Source organism: Perca fluviatilis, chromosome 10, assembly GCF_010015445.1.
Source record: "Perca fluviatilis chromosome 10, GENO_Pfluv_1.0, whole genome shotgun sequence".
Taxonomy (NCBI): domain Eukaryota; kingdom Metazoa; phylum Chordata; class Actinopteri; order Perciformes; family Percidae; genus Perca; species Perca fluviatilis.
Window position 1 is genome coordinate 33418407 of NC_053121.1, and position 17742 is coordinate 33436148.

Here is a 17742-nt window from a genome sequence, read left to right on the forward strand (position 1 = left end):
ACAGTTTGAGGAAAAAATGTTTTAATGATTTAGGTGAACAGGTTTTAGTATCAATCAAAAGAGGCGAGGGCCTCTTTCTGCACCATCATTTAACAATCATACAGGTATTTAGAAAATGACACATTTATTGTTGTTTTGGCTCTGTATTCCTGCACAGTGGATATGATTAGCATAAAAACATATCCCGGATTTGTCCCTTAATTTATATTAGGATTCTGTAATGTAATGAAACTGTAGCCCTGTCATTTTCCTGCTGTGCTGCATATAAAACGTACACATTTCCTACACTGGATGTGAACACTTTGAAAGCTAAAAAGTCACACTTCACCCTCATAGTCCTTTATATTAAATCCAGTGAGCCACCACATTACTGTTGTATAAATGTGACCTTAAGCGAGGAACTGTTCCCTCAGTTGCTCTGCTGCTCCACAGCAGAAGATGAAACCTAATTTCTCAGGTGTAAAACTGCATGTTGCTGAAAATAGAAGCAAGGTAACAGCAATTTCTTTTTAAATCATGAAGTGACATAAATCCAGTGAAGATGGGTGTCTCTGAACCCAAAGTGAACTGAACCAAGTCCAGCTTTGTTCTGATATTCTCTTCAATCATCACATCCTCTTTGCCCGTTTGGAAGCGTTGCGCCTCTGGTTGATGGCCTTGGTGGTGACGCGGAGCTTGCGCAGGCGTAGCTGTCGCAGCCGGAGCTGCAGGTCCTTGGGGAGTTTCCCTCCCCTCGCCAAAATGTCTTTTAGCCTCTGTTTGGGCATCTTGGTGAGGCGGAAGTCACAGATTGTCGGGTAGTGGTCGTACATGACCTGGCAGGTGCGGGAGGAGGGGAAGTAGCCCTCTGCGCTGACCGTCACCTGGTACTCACCGGGATTCAGCAGCCGCCAGTAGTCTCCATCGGTAACTGGAGAAAGGAAAGACAGCAGAAGTTGACAGTGAGCAGAAATCATCAGAGGTGACCTGAAGTAACATTTAGGATATGATGAAAACGATTCAACCCTCCTGTTCTCCTCGGGTCAAATTTTAACCCATTTTCAAAAAGTTTCTATATCAGAAATGTGGGTTTCTTTCAACCAAATTGTCAAGGAAACTGATGTGGATGGTTCCCTACAACGCTCTTCACAAGTAAAATAAATGATCAGTTCACTATTTTCATTGAATTTGGGTGTAAGAAGAAGAAAAATGACAAAAGAATGTTTAAAAGAAATATCAAAAATGTCTGAAAAAGCTCTTAAAACACAGGGGGAACAAATTGCCAAAAAGCGCTGGAAAAAAATTGCCAAAAACATTGTAAAAAGTGACAAAAAAAACTTTGGGACAAGTGTCGAAAAAGAACAACAAAATGTTGAAAAAACTAAAATTTTGACCCAGAAAAACTAAAAGTTGCTTGATCGACAGGAAGACAACACAAGTGTTAAAGGTCCCATGATATGGTGCTCTTTGGATGCTTTTATATAGACCTTAGTGGTCCCCTAATACTGTATCTGAAGTCTCTTTTATATAGACCTTAGTGGTCCCCTAATACTGTATCTGAAGTTCTTTTATATAGACCTTAGTGGTCCCCTAATACTGTATCTGAAGTCTCTTTTATATAGACCTTAGTGGTCCCCTAATACTGTATCTGAAGTCTCTTTTATATAGACCTTAGTGGTCCCCTAATACTGTATCTGAAGTCTCTTTTATATAGACCTTAGTGGTCCCCTAATACTGTATCTGAAGTCTCTTTTATATAGACCTTAGTGGTCCCCTAATACTGGATCTGAAGTCTCTTTTATATAGACCTTAGTGGTCCCCTAATACTGTATCTGAAGTCTCTTTTATATAGACCTTAGTGGTCCCCTAATACTGTATCTGAAGTCTCTTTCCCGAAATTCAGCCTTGGTGCAGAATTACAGCCACTAGAGCCAGTCCCACAATGAGCTTTCCTTAGTATGTGCCATTTCTGTGTCTGTAGCTATTGAGGAGGAGAGAGGGGGGGGCAAGGTGGAGGGTGGGGGTGTGGCCTTGACCAACTGCCACTTTGCTCGTTTGAAAGCCATGATGTCTCTCTCTCATGGGTGAGCCAAATTCTCTGGGCGGGCAAAGCAGAGAAAGGGGAGGTAACCTTACTCCTTATGACCTCATAAGGAGAAGATTCCTGATTGGTCCATCTGAGCTTTCATTTTCTCAAAGGCAGAGCAGGATACCCAGGACTCGGTTTACACCTATCACCATTTCTAGCCACTGGGGGACCATAGGCAGGCTGGGGGAACGCATATTAATGTAAAAAAAAACTCACAAAGTGACGTTTTCGTGCCATGGGACCTTTAAATAAAGTACTGTATATAGTACTTTCCCAAATCCATGGCCTTAAAGCACTTTATTCAACTTATTACTACAATACTAGGGGTGGGGGGAAAAATCGATACAGCATAGTATCGCAATATTTTCCGTGGCAATACTGTATCGATACACAGACGCCAAGAATCAATCTTTTATTATATATGTGTTGGTCAGTCCGTCTGCTTGACAATGTCAATTTGTGGCAATAAAAGTGAAGTGAGATGAACAAACAGAGAAATGTATCTTTTTAGATAAAACAGATGTTGACAAAGTTTCCTTTTGGGGACATCATTTGAAATTGGGAAAAATTTGAAGTTGGAAAAAAGGTAATAAATAGCAATATAATCGCAGAATATTGCAATATGTTTAAAACCGCAATAATAACGTATCGTGACATAAGTATCGTGATGATATCGTATCGTGATACACCCTATACAATACTTTTTTTTTGGAATAAAAGAAGAAGTAACTTAAAATTAAAAAAAGAGGCTACTCCACAGGACACATTTGCTTTAAGGACAATGTGTTGTAATAGTTTGATTTACTTGATTTATTTACTTCAGTTTATTTTGGATGACAGTTGAGTAAAGTATAACATATATAATACCTTTAAATATGTAGGGCTTGATTTAATAAATATCTGATGTAAGACCGTACCTGATCTGATATGATGATCGATGTCATCGACTTTAATGATGGCATCTGCTATGCCAGCCTCTGTGTCTTTGTCTCGCACCACTCCCTTTATTCCACGGTGGACCTAAAACAAAAGAGAGACAGTACAGTTGTATTTGTGCTGTATACGAAACATATACGGCATACAATGTTATGTGTAAGCTCTATTCTAATTTTTGCTACCAGATTCCGAGGGATGTTCATCTGACTTAAGAAAAATAAATAAGAAGAGGGATATTAAAAAGGGATATTAAAGAAACAAAGATTAAGGGAGAGCAGCTGAAGAAGGAAAAAAGATTTCTTTAAAAGATCAACATGTTAGCAGAGCTCGACCAAAGCAGACCTGCTCCATGTAAACCAGCAGAGATTCTCTGTTGTTCTCCCACTCGATGGGGAGCTCGCTGGCGTGAGGGAATTTATCACAGGACAACTCCACCGTCACCTCGAAACAGTTGGTGTGCAGGTAGCTGAAATCATTCATACCTGCAAGGAAAGAAAAAAATCGCAGAAATGTATATTTCCTGTTAAAGTGCTCATATTATGCTTTTTACTTTGTAACACGTTATAATGCTCGCCTAGCTGCTAGCGTGGCACGCCCTCATACTCTGCTTCTGACTGGCTAGTAGTCCTTACCTAGCTACTGAGCATGTGCGACTCCCAACAAAGATGGTATGGAAGTGGGATGTCTCACTCTGTAGCTAAAACAGAGAGCTCAACACACAGGGTGAAAAGAGGAGCTGCAGCAATGTGCAGTACAACAAATATATGGTGTTTTCTGAAAATTAAACCACATAAACCTATTCTGGTACAACCTCTAAATACAATTATAAAGCTGAAAATTAGCATAATACAAGCACTTTAAGTTAAGTTGTGTTCAATTTCTTACTAAGTAACCTCATTTTAGACTTAAAGCTGTAATCTGTTACTTTCTGTCACAACAATATCCACTGCCATTTTGTTGAGCTGTTTTTATTAAATTGCAACAACAAGCCTCAACTTTTGCTCCAGTCAAACCTTGTCGCTAACTTTTATGACTTCCTCTAGCCTATATCCTCGACGTTCCACTTCCAGGATTACTCTGTTGCAGACGGAAATTCCGACGGATTTTACTCATTTAGGCCGGATATCCGTTGCCTTGGGCTTCCTTTGTGATGGAATTCATACTCATACTCCTGGTGGATTTCTGAGGACTATGGTTAACTGCTCCTCAGATCTCTGCAGGGTAAATCCAGACAGCTAGCTAGACTATCTGTCCAATCGGAGTTTTCTGTCATAACTACTTTTATGCTGCGTTTGGACTAGCCACACCCTCATCCACAGCATTGTGGAGGAAGGTCCGGCAAAGGGAGCCTATGACTTCATAGATAACACGTAGAGTGTGAATTATTCCCAAAAGCTCATAACTAATAAATAACCTTGGGCAGATCAAATTAGAGGGCACCTGCAGACCCAAATCTCACCTGATTATGGACTGCAAACCAAACTCTACCATACATATGAAACATATGAATGTAATAACTATACCATCATAATTTCACATAAGTGAAAAACACACATTCTTACTTCCTGGTACGTTGTGCCATGCAGCTCCATTGATGATGTTGTTGTATCTAATGAAGTCCTTGTTGTGGCAGGGCCGCCGGTCCGGGTTGGACATCACCTGGATATATATATATATATATATATATATATATATATATATATATGATACAGGAACATGTTTAGTCTATAATGATGTTTTCTGAGATGCTTTAACCCTCATGTTGTCCTCGGGTCAAATTAGACCATTATTCAAAACTTCTATATTGCCCAAAAATAACATGGATGGTTCCATACAACATTCTTAAATAAATGAATTTTGGGTGTTTTATTTAATTGAATAGAATCCATTTTCTTCCCAGACCACAGGTGTGATTATTTGCTGCCATTAAAAATAGTGAAATGGTTTCAAAACAGTATCCTGACTAAATCTGTTGAAGTATGTGATAATCCATCAACAAACGTTTCTCTGATTTTAATTAGTCAAAATAATTGATAACTTAGTGCTTTTTTAACTCAAAAACAAGGCATAATTTCACAAAAATGAGGTTCATTGACGATGAATTCCAAACATAAGTGTAAAACTAGTGGGAATAAGTTGGAATGAAGTTGGCTAGAAGGTGTAACACAGACTTGGGTGATAAGTTATGTTTTAAGCTTTACAGCGTGCGTGATCGACGGGAAGACAACACGATGGTTAAGAATGAGAGCAGGAAGTGACAGGAGGAGTGGCGGTTTGACCTGATTGGTGCTGGCGTACACTGTGGCCAACCAGCGGAAGAAGCTCTCATCAGCGGTGGGCGTGTGCTCGTGAGGTGCCCAGTCCCGGGTCATGTCGAACGGGTAGACGACCACCAGCTCCCCGCCATGGAGGTTAGCGCTGAGAACAAATGGGATGTTCTGCATCCAGTTGATGACAGCTCGGGTCTCTGACGCCACCTGATGTCGGAGCGGGAGATCCAGTCAGAGGATAGACTCCACTCACAGTTTCTACACATATTGCACATTTGAAGTTTGGTAGATTTGCAGTTTTAGACACGCGTCTGACGTTTTCATCACAACAGATCAGTAAGCAGTGGAAGATGTTATACCACTAGCTTCAGTCAGACGATGCCTTTTCTCCATCCATCCATTGTCAGGATAATTATTTATCAAAGAATGGATAAAATCACTGGAGTTCTCGCAAAAGTTCGTTATTACTTGTAAGTAGAGTCAGTTTACAGCATGAGTACAGAAAATGACTAATGATAGTCTTCAGCAGCAGCCTTTTATAAGCAAGAGGGAGTAATAATACAAAAGAAATACTGTCTTCTTATCTCTGGTCAGGCGTCTCCTCCACATGTGCTCTGCCCTCAAGGGAATTCTGTACTTTTCACAAGGTCAGTGGCTCTGATGATTATCTCATGAGAACAGAAATATTTGCACACAGACTTCATGCAAATAGTTTAACACTAAAACGAAGCAAAGATTATAGCAAGCATAACTTTTCTAACAATCCACGAGAGCTGGGCGATAAGGAGAAAATCTAATATCCCGATATTTGTAACCAAATACCTCGATGGCGATATTGTAGGGTTGACAATTGGTGCTTTCACAAAATATGCACACAATGAGATTTTAGATAAATAATCATCAGTAATGTTGATATAATAACTATGTGGGTAAAGGCAAATAATAGAACAGCTAGAACAGTCCGGTAAATTCAGAAAATGACATTACTCTACTGTAATGCAGCCTTTTAAACCAGGAAAAGACAGCATTGGACCCAAAGCTTCCCTTTCCCGGACCACATTAAGCAGCTCTGACAGCGTTCCCAGGCCAGGGTGGAGATACAGTATAACCTCTCCACCTAGACCTGAGGCTTCCCCCAGTATTTTCTTTTGATAGATATTCCTGTGTTTTACATTTCATCCATATTCAGATATAAATGAGTATTTACTGCTGTACTTTAGAGTTGCATTTGAGCCTTTAATCATTTTAACAAAGATACAATATTTTTTTTTTAAGTGTTCAAAATAAGTATACCCCACAAGTTAGCCACATAGATGATATCAAAGTCTCATGGATATGTGTGGTCCAAACGGAAGTGGAATTACTGAATATTTAAATCATCTTTGCCTCTGAAAGGCCCCAGACAGCCATGGTACACCCACACAAGTGATTTCACTCACTTTGCCTGATTAAACCTAGTCTAATCAAGTCTATCAGCCAGAGTCAATGAAAACACCTGTGAGGGCCTTGGAAGGAGGGAATTCCCTTAACTATAAACAATATGAAACAATATTTCCGTGTGTAATTATTTATTTTATCATTATTCCCATCTCGATTTTGCAGCGTTACTGTTTGACTTTTTTTTCTTATAATAGCTGATACGTTTATGGTGGAATAAACAGCAAGCCTCAACACAACTTCCCATAACCAATCTGCCATCAGTCATAACTTTCAAATACACACAGTGGCTTTAATGCAACACATAGCAACAATAAACACAAGCAATGGAATTGGGAAGCCATAAACAAACTAGACCATCAGCTATTTTATGAGTGTCTTCTTTCTTTCTTAGCATTAGTGCTAATATTGTTGGTGTTTCTCAAATGTTGACAGATTTTCTCACAGACCCTGTTGCATAAAGTTGTAATGAAACAAGTGAAAGTTTAAAGGGCCAAAGCCGTCAAAATGTTCCTGTCACCCTAAATATAAAACGTGATAGCACTGCTAGGAACAGAAATAAGATCAAAAGATAAGGAGGCAGGAAAAGAGAAGAGTCCTCATTTTGAGCAAGGGGGTAAGCTTCGTTTCAGAACTCGAACCTCCTATGGCGCCATTTTGACGCTACAAAGAGATCACCTCCCGTTAGCATTCCACTGACTAGCATTCATTTTGGCGCCACTTTGACAGCGAATAACTTTACATCTGAAGCGTTTAAATACTCTATTTGTCCATTGTTTATTTATAAAGAAACACGACAATGTATAAAAGGCTCCATTACCTTGTACCTCACATACAGTACAGGAGAAGCTCGCAGGCAGTTTGGATTTACGTTAGCTGTTTAGGTTTAATTACTAATGTTAACTAGCATGTTAGTGAGCAATAATTAGCCTGTGCCTATGTTATCTCCTTACATATACCTACGCTATCTGTCTCTGTAAGATTGGGAATGATTGAGATTTCTCTCGGCACAGCTACCAGAAGACTTCACACTTTCAGACACGTTGCTCACGTCACATTTACGTCGTCTCTCTCAGTTGGAGGCTGCGTAGTAAAGGAAGAGATCACCGGAAAAGTGCTTCTAATAGCCTTCACTGGTCTCCGTCCAGAGCAACGGGCTCTGTTGGTCCATTATATATATGTCAATGATTTTGAGAATTAGAGAAATACTGCAAGAAGAATGGTGTGTGTGTGTGTGTGTGTGTGTGTGTGTGTGTGTGTGTGTGTGTGTGTGTGTGTGTGTGTGTGTGTGTGTGTGTGTGTGTGTGTGTGTGTGACGTGTGTATATACAGTAAAACTTACAAAGGCCTCCTCAGAGGTGTAATGCTCGGGGATGGGGAAGTAGTGGTTGATGAGCTTGGACCGGTCTGTCTCCAGCTCGATGGCGGACCACATCCCTGAGTTTAGGTCAGCAAAATTGTGGTTCATGTCGATACCTTCATAGCTGTAACGACCCCAGGCCCAACCTGCCAGTTCTGAGCCCTGCACATTAGAAAAAGTGGGATGAAGCATCATTACAACACAACAACAACAACTGGACTAAATGCATTTCAAGTACATGAGGAAAATGTGCGATACGCGTTCAGATTGTTGAATGTGGCGATAACGATATAACTTAGATAGCCAGATATTAAAGTGTTGCTAGTTCAGCTGCTTTCAGTATTCTGCTCAAAACACAACAAACTGCTTGTTGAATTTCAAACAAACTTTCTTTTATTGACCAAATTGGATTGAATATAAAAGGCACCACTAACAAAAAAAAACAAAAAACAACATTTTAAAGATGCAGTAGGTAAGTCTTATAAAACTAACTTTCTGTCATATTTGCTGAAACTGACCCTATGTTCCAGTAGAACTACATGAATTATGTAAAAAAAAAAAAAAGACAGCTCCTCTGGCACCTCCTACAGCCTGTAGTGCCATTGGCAAAATTCCATCGCTCCCGGTCGATTTTCTCCAATCAGGGCCACAGGGGTGGTCTATCTGCCTGTCAATCACTGCTCAGGCACACGCATATATAGCGTTCTCCCCTCCCCCCTCCCCCCTCCCCGCGCACGAGCTGCAGAAAGGTTTTCCAAAACTCTGAATAATGGAGTGGCTTTTCAGAGGTGGCGTGGCTGCAGGATTTTAAAGATCTGAAGAACGATGCAGATGTAGCCACATTTCCTCTCAACAGGTAACATAATTACCATGAATGATTTATCTTTCACTTGGTTATTAGTAGTCAAAAGTCCACAAAGCTGCGTTGTGAGGATGATAGTAACGTTAGCACAGTGGTCGGTCTGATATGATGCTGAAATGGCTAACGGTAGCCTGCTAGTTAGCATCGTTTTTTTACTGGTGAGTAAAGTTAAGCGTTGTGTTGGTGTTTAGTTATTGAACATGTTGTCTGACATGCCGGCAGTTCTGTCAAACTCCGTTGTGTGGGAGGGGCTTAGGAGACGGTTTGGGCTGCAGCAGAAAGGGGGGAGGGACTGAGAAGTTGTCGATGTTCAAATTTGTTGGCAAAGTCCTGGCTCTTCACAATCTTACCTACTGCAGCTTTAAAGTGCAGTTTTCTGCTGATATTTTCTTTCAACTAACACAGAAAATCTCTATATCGCGATGTGTTGCAGCCTTTCGCGATGTGTATAATGCGCCAGCGGATATTGCAATGATGATTAAAAAAAAAAAGACGATACATTGTGCAGCCCTCATTTCCAGGCACCTTTTTAAAGGCCATCTCATATCCATCGGGGTTCATGGAGGGCAGAAGGTGGATGCGAGTCTCTGTGACCAGGCGGACGATGCGCTGGTCGCCCCGCTTGTACTCTTGGCACATGTACTGCATGAGATTGAGCAGAAGCTCTCGGCCCAGCACTTCGTTCCCATGCATCCCTGCAACGTAACGGAACTCTGGCTCTCCTGCAGGGGGCGCCACAACACAGACACAGGAATGGAGTTAAGAGCACCAGTTCTGATATATTTTACCATTTGACCAGTTGGTGGAATGTAACTAAGTACATTTACTCAAGTTCTGTACTTAAGTACAAATTTGAGGTACTTTACTTCACTCTTTCCTTTTCATGCTACTTTCTACTTCTACTCTGCTACATTTCAGAGGGAAATATTGTACTTTTTACTCCACTACATTCATCTGACAGCTTTAGTTACTAGTTACTTTACAAATCAAGATTTTTGCACACAAAACACAGTTTATATGTTATATGTATATGTTATAAATATGATGTTTTATTATAAATTAAACTACCCAACAAACTATAGTTATAGGCCTACAAGTAGACCCAAAATGTTTAGACAATTAAACAGTTAGTTGACTGACAGAACAGTTTTGATTATTTCCAGTTTCTAAAATGGGAGGATTTTTCTGCATTGGGTATTTTTACTTTTAATACTTGAACTACATTTTCCTGATGATACTTACATACTTTTACTGAAGTAACATTATCAATGCAGGGCTTTTACTTGTAGCAGAGTATTTCTACAGTGTGGTATTAGTATTTTTACTTAAGTAAAGGATCTGAATACTTCTTCCACCACTGGCATTTGACATGTATAAAACTTTTGACTTTACGTTTTTTCCAAAATCAAAATGAGTTTATACAGATAGAAAGGGTCTCTGAAAATCAAAACTAAGACAGAGCAAGACCCCAACAGGCAAATCAAATATCATTTGGAGCTACATCCTCCTCAAAAACGTTAAAGTGCTCATATTATGCTCATTTTCAGGTTCACAATTGTATTTAGAGGTTATATCAGAATAGGTTTACATGGTTTCATTTAAAAAAAAAACACCATATTTTTGTTGTACTACACATTACTGCAGCTCCTCTTTTCCGCCTGTGTGTTGAGCTCTCTGTTTTAGCTACAGAGTGAGGCATCGCACTTCTGTTCCATCTTTGTTGGGAGTCGCACATGCGCAGTACCTAGGTAAGGACTGCTAGCTAGTCAGGCGAGCATTATAACGTGTGTTACAAAGTGACGAACGTTCATCTCTGAAGTAAAGGCTGGACTACAATAGAGCTGTTTGGAGCAGTTTGTGAACAGTGTTTTCTCTTGGAGATGGTAAGTCCCTTTGGGGGGGGACTTTGGGCTTTTTCACTTCGTAAACCTATAACGTGCACAATAAAAGATATATAACACAATAAAGGAAAGGGAAAAAGCCAAAAAGCTATAATATGAGCACTTTAATACTCCTAAACGATCCGTGCTTTCAAAATACCTTCTGTACAGATCAACCTCTTTCACACACCCCGTTTATGAAGACCTGGATCTGTTTCATGCATTGACAGGCAGCTCTGAAATCTCTCACCTCCTCCTCATACTGTTCATGAGCAAGAGTTTTTCAGCTCACACATTTTTCTTGACTTGACAACTCTGTATGGAGATGGCTTTGCTTCAATAGCTGGAGCTGGAAACACTACTAAGGATCGTGAATCAATGTTTTGGTAGAGCCAGTTTGAGTGGAACAACGTATACAGCCTCTGCAGGTTAAAAGGGTTTAAGTTTTAGTCTAAAAAAAAAAGCGGTGTTTTTCAGACTGTGCCTGCGCTTTGCTGTAAGTAACAAACTTTAACTTCAAGATTTAACCCTTCGATACATGTGTAATTCAGCTTTGGTGTCCTTGTGGTTTTATTAAATGCATTTTATATAATCTCTAATATGACATGTAAGTATCAGTGACCCAGCCAAGACAGCAGCATCAATAGTGTTGTTGAACAAAACACGTGGACACAAAAAAAACGTTACATAAAGAAAGGGAAGGGGCAGGAGGAGTGTATTTGACTATTTTAAAGCCTGCTTGTGTATTCCAACTGTAACCACAGAGATGGCAGATGACAGAAAAAACTCGGTCGCATAAGATCGTTCCAACACATGGAACATAACACCGCACCCAATCAAAACGCTGATCCCTGGAAAAAAAAGACTTTGAGGTGGATAAAAAAAACCAGGTCAGTGAAAAGAGTGGAGAGAAAATCGAATGTTTTCCTTCTGTAAAGGCAACCAATTATCTGCAGTCCTGATATTAAAAGACACGAGACAGGACGTCCACACCAGTTTTGATGATTTCTGTGTTTTGACTTAGGCTGAAGGATCGTGCATTTCACTTAATTAAAAAAAAGGTAGTCCTAACTGCAATGAAAAAAATCCTTTGGCAGAGGTTTTGCACCTGTGAGCATACCTGTCAAGTTTTGGATTTGAAAATAAGGGAAATTTTCCGGCGCCCACCACGAGCAGTCCCACCACCCCAACCAAGCTCCAGCTCCTTTTCTTTACTCTTTTAGTGAGTTATTATACAAATTTGTTGCAGACTTTGCATTCTTTAAGACTGTTTTGGAAGGAGTGTATTTGTGGGCTGGGCCAGAGTGGTTCATGTTACATGAGAGTAGAGCGCAGACAGTTCTGTTGTCTAACGTCCTCCTATCTCTGGAACAATGTTTCATACCATTCTAAACATCCTTTCTCAACTTGCATTGCTGTGGGGAATGCATAGTAAAGCCTTCATAAGTTTTGGCAGCGAACCGTCTCTGTCGTAGCGTCCATCATCCGTCTCTGTTTTTTTTTCTTTTTTTTCCCGGCGTTGTCACTCATCATCTGACCTCACACACTAACCTTGCGACAACTGCCACCTACAGTACCTGCAGTAGGCTACTGCCTACTGCAGGTTATCGCGGGGCTAGTGACAGAGCTCAGATTGGGAATGTTTTTTTTTTTTTTACTCCGCTCGGGCCCGGGCTATTATTGTTTTTTAATAACGCAGGTTAAAATACGGGAGATTTACGGGTAAATACTAGCCTGACGTGGTCATACTCAGATTCTAGTCAGAATACGAACTTCCCGACCTCGAATTTTGTGGGCGGGGCTAAGTTCGGCTGGCATCCAGGCTAGGTAAATACTAATACGGGAGGACAAATTTGAAACACTGAATAGACAGCCATGATCTTCCACTCGCCTTCTGCTACTCTGTGCTGCCTTCATTGCCATGTGTTTTGGTGGGAAACCTCTCCACCCTGCTGCCATGTGAGCAGAGCTGAGGGGGCCAAAGAAAACATTTGTACGCTTCAGAGCAAACGAAGGGGAACTCTGGTCTGTATAGGTTTATGGTTCACACAGTGCTGGGCTGTGTAGTTTTGCAGGGATGGGATACAGAGGCAGCCATTGCAGAAGTCACTTCTGACCCCTTCTATGTGATCTCGAAGCATCTGTCCCTCATTAGAATAAATGGCTCCTCTCATCGGAGCACTAACAGCACATAGAAGACTGCAATTTCAGTTAAAGAAGCATTTCTTTTAAGTTCTCTAACTCATATTCTTTGACCATGAACTAACTCTTTCATACATCAATCTATCCTATTGTTAAACCAGCTACATTAAACCAGTGCAATATTTATTCAGGGTTACAAATCTCCAAGACCTTGTCTGTGTGTGTGCTCATGTCATTTTCTGTTGTTATACATGTATGCTTTGTTTCCTTACTCGGGTGTTTATGTCATTTGTGGTAATGTTTCATGTATGTCCTTTGGTGTTATTCATCTTATGTATGTCTGTATGTATGTCTGTATGTACAATATGTCTAAGTCCTCTTTCTTATATGAGCTATCCAGGGATGCAAAAAGAATTTCAGCCCTGGCTGACAATAAAAGTTGTAGCGTATCGCTTCGTATCGTATCGCTTCGTATCGTTTCGTATCGTATCGTTTCTTATCATATCGTATCGTATCGTATCGTTTCTTATCATATCGTATCGTATCGTATCGTATGAAAGACCACACATTATTTTTAAAATGTTCAGCTTTTGGTTGATGAAAATGATGAAAACTTCACCAACTGGATCTTCTACGTTTTAGTTATCAAATGATGAACAATAGAATGAGTTTTTTTTCCTTTTAAACAGGTGTGGTAGACTTAGAAAGTTCCACATCTTCACATCTGTCTCCAGTGTATCTCACCCAGCTCGTGTTTCCCAGGGTTGTCAGAGATCTCCATGACGTAGAGCTTCAGACCCGTGTAACTCTTCCCGATGCTGTAGATGCGAGTGATGTCCGGACACGCCTCGTTCACCGACTTCATCAACTGGGACACAACAACAAAGTTGCACATGTTGTCCGTTTGCAATCAATTATGCCTGACCTGTCTAAGTTGTGTTAAAATGCTGAATGTGGATCTGTGTTTGTTTCCGTGGGCTGTTCTCTGACCATCAGATGCAGTTCGGTGTCTCCAAACAGACCGCAGGTAGTGGCGGCACAGTGACGACACTGCCATGAAGGAGCGAAACCTCCCATAATATTTGTTTTATGGTCAGACTGAGACCAGACCACACACGCTGTGGGAGCTTCCTAGGCTCACTGCAAAAACCCTAAACTGGTAGGCTATGTGTGTCAACACGAGGCTGGAGTTTTATTAATACAAAAAAATAATCTCTTGATGGCAAAGCTTTTCTGTCAAGAAGTGTCCAATTGGTTGAGTTAAATGTCAGGAGCAGATTGAAAACATCACTGTCATCATGCAACGCATTCTCATAAACGGGTCCGTGTGATATCGTACGGAAACTTCCAACAATTTGTATGATGTCCTAGGAAATAACGGCAAGTGCCAGCCGGTCACATTTAAGGAAGTTTAGAAATAAATTTAGCCGAGAAAAGGTCACTGTGAGCCTGCTACAGAGCGCCTTGGGGCCTTGGTCCGTAAGCGGCTCTTGCAGTTAAGTTTAGCCGACAAAAGGCGACCATCATGCTGCGACAACAGTTAAACCTACATTGTGTAATTCTTTTGAGTTGATTCTTAGCAAAAAAACATTTGTTCTTTCACAAATATGTGCTCATTCATGTGTAATTACTTCCACCAACTAATCAAAACAAACAAACAGAGTATTCTCGTTAGCGCAGAATCTGCCATTCAGAATCATTCAGAATACATACGAGCGAGTCGCTCAAATGCATAGACAGTATATAATGGACCAATAGACCCCGTTGCTCTGGACGGAGACCAGTGAAGGCTATTAGAAGCACTTTTCCAGTGATGGCCAGCTTTACTGCGCAGCCTCCAACTGAGAGAATGTGACGTGAGCAACGTGTCTGAAAGTGTGAAGTCTTCTGGTAGCTGCGCTAAGAGAAATCTCAATCATTCCCAATCTTACAGATACGCAGAGTGTAGGGGTATGTAAGGAGATAACATAAGCACAGGCTAATTATTGCTAACTAACAAGCTAGTTAACATTAGTAATTAAACCTAAACAGCTAATGTAAGTCGAAACTGCCTGCGAGCTTCTCCTGTACTATACGGTAATTCCTCTACTGTCCGTCTGCTACGGAGCCATAACGTGAGGTACAAGGTAATGGAGCCTTTTATACATTGTCGTGTTTCTTTGGAACTAAACAACGGACAAATAGAGTCTTCAAACATTTCTGATGTAAAGTTATTCGCAGTCAAGTGACGTAAAAAAAAGAATGGCGGTCAGCGGAATGCTAACAGGAGGTGATGGCCAGTTAGCAACAAAATGGCGCCATAGATGGCTCGAGTTCTGAAGCGAAGCTTATCCCCTTGCTCAAATGACGGCCGCCATGTTGCGCCTCCATCTTTAAAATACATTAGCCAAAGAGGGACATACCTCTGCCTTTCGCGCTTTTACACTCAGTGGCACTGTGACGAATGCCAGGGAGGGGGAGAAGATTACTTGCTGCTGTCGGCAGATTTGAAAGCCTGTTGAAGATGGAGGATTGCGCCTAATCTCGAGGACATGTAACGGAGTCGCCAAGGAAGTTAAAAAGAGAATTAAAACGACAACGCGACAAGCAAAGCAACAAGACCAAAGTTAATATTGGGTGGCTTTTCCAAGATGGAAAGAGCTCATAGGGAGCAAGGATTTTAAAAAGGGACACGAGTTGCCTGCTTTCTTCTCGACAGGTAATTCTGTCTGTTTGTGTAATTTCAAAGTTTTATAGTTGCTTGGCTAACTATAGCATGGTCTGCATAACGTCGTGATTTCCCTGGCAGACAACTCATGTCGTCAGTTTTAACACAGACAGCTAGAACAGCTGCGTGTAAACGATGGAGATAGTAAGAGCTCATTTCGGGTTCAACCACCGTAGGAGTTAAAATGCACTCGAATGGGAAGGGCTGGAAAGTAATATTCAGTTGGTTGTCATATACAATTTCACCGCTAGATGGGAGAAATTCTTACACAATGTAGCTTTAAGTTTAGGCACCAACACAACTAGTTAAGATTAGAAAAAAGGTTGTGGCTTGGATTAAAACACTTGTCCCCTTAAGTAGTACTGCTGAGACACGAACATACATTTTCTGGATCAAGGTCTTATGGTTTCCCCAGGACGCAAACAGCCCACCTCCCCCTACTCCTTCCATACAGCAAGGCATACGTGGAATACAAACACATTGCAATGCATTACTTTTCATAGCTATATGTACAAATGGTTCAAGCCTGCGTCATGAGTCTCTTCTTCTGTAACACCATTGTCTAACCTTTCTCATCTCCTTGTAGTTGTGGTGTCTGAAGTCCAGCTCGTCTTTAGACCCTGTTGGCTGTGTCTGCCACGCGTAGATATTATTTGGATCTGTGATAATGGAAAAGGTGTATGTTACAGTGACCAAACAGAAAAATAAAGTTTACATAAAAACATTGATTCTAGCAGTTGGCCTCCTGTACCTGGGAGTGCGCAGCCCAACACCTCAGCTCTCAGACAGATGTCCCCCTGCGTCCCGTTCTGGTACCAGGTCTGTGGGTTGATCCGGATGTAACGGGCCACCGTGGAAGTGTTGAAAAGGCCGAGGACAGGTGTCTCCGTGTCCTGGTTTCCTTCAAATACCTGCAGCACAAGGAGACGTGGTGAAACACGAGGAATCCTCAGTCTTGTGGTAGAAGTGGTTTAAGATGCAACACATGAAATCACATTACTTCAATCTAACCAGGGACCTTTCTCATGATGTCATCCATTCTCCTGTCCATCCACAGCCTAAATTGCATTAAAAAAACAAACATGAAAACACTACTCCATATGGAGCTCAGCGTACATTTTTGCAGGAAGACTTCTAAACTTAATCACATTTCTCTCTCTTCTAAAACTGAACAGCTGTTAGAGGCGTTGACTTTTATTTTAATCAATCAGAAGCGGCCTTGAATTTCCCGAGCCAATCACAGCATGACATCCCTGTTTTAAACCTATCTTCTTTCTCTGCTGCTCAGTTGTCATTCAGGCTAAGAGCACAACCCTCCTCCTCCCCTTGCTCCTCCAGTCTTCATCTTGCACGGCTCCTGGCTCCTCCTCCGGCAGGCCACTGCCATCAGCTCCCCAGGTTCGGTCTTCAGGTTCCTCACACCACCATCAGTGTCTAGACTCCATTGGGGGACCAGCTTCTGGCTTTCTAACCCTCTGAATATATATATCATTTCATAATTATGGAGTCTAATCTCCAAAGACTGTACATGTCATGTATTCGTACAATAAATCTTTGCATATCTGCAACCAAGTCTCTCGTGATTGAAATGCAGAACAAGGCTCATGAAACGACATGTTTAGCTGTCATGATTTTTAGTTCCATTTGGCCATGCCATCACCTTCTACTCACCTTTTTTTGGGTGTCCTTACAGATCTCCCTAAAAAATCAATCAGACAGCCGCAGCTGATTCAGAACGCTGCTGCTCGAGTCCTCACTAAGACCAAGAAAGTGGATCACATCACTCCAGTACTGAAGTCTTTACACTCGCTTCCTGTGCCTCAAAGAATTGATTTCAAAATACTTTTGCTGGTTTATAAATCACTAAACGGTTTAGGGCCAAAATACATTTCTGATCTGCTACTACACTATGAACCACCCAGATCTCTCAGGTTGTCTGGGACAGGTCTGCTTTCTGTCCCCAGAGTCAGAACTAAACAGGGGGAAGCAGCGTTCAGTTTTTATGCTCCACATATCTGGAACAAACTCCCAGAAAACTGCAGGTCTGCCGCAACTCTCACTTCTTTTAGATCAAGGCTGAA

The 17742-nt window shown here is 41.2% G+C and overlaps 1 protein-coding gene across 1 annotated transcript; it reads right to left on the reverse strand.

Moving 5' to 3' along the window:
• Positions 1-4: 4 nt before the first annotated feature.
• LOC120566559 (probable carboxypeptidase X1) lies at positions 5-16629 on the reverse strand (the record flags this gene model as incomplete). Its single annotated transcript, XM_039813080.1, has 10 exons — positions 5-910; positions 2986-3088; positions 3347-3486; positions 4567-4663; positions 5284-5481; positions 8053-8232; positions 9458-9654; positions 13699-13822; positions 16229-16320; positions 16413-16629. Coding segments are annotated over 10 exons (1650 nt in total), but the record flags the coding sequence as incomplete, so codon positions are not given.
• Between the last annotated feature and the right edge of the window lie 1113 nt (positions 16630-17742).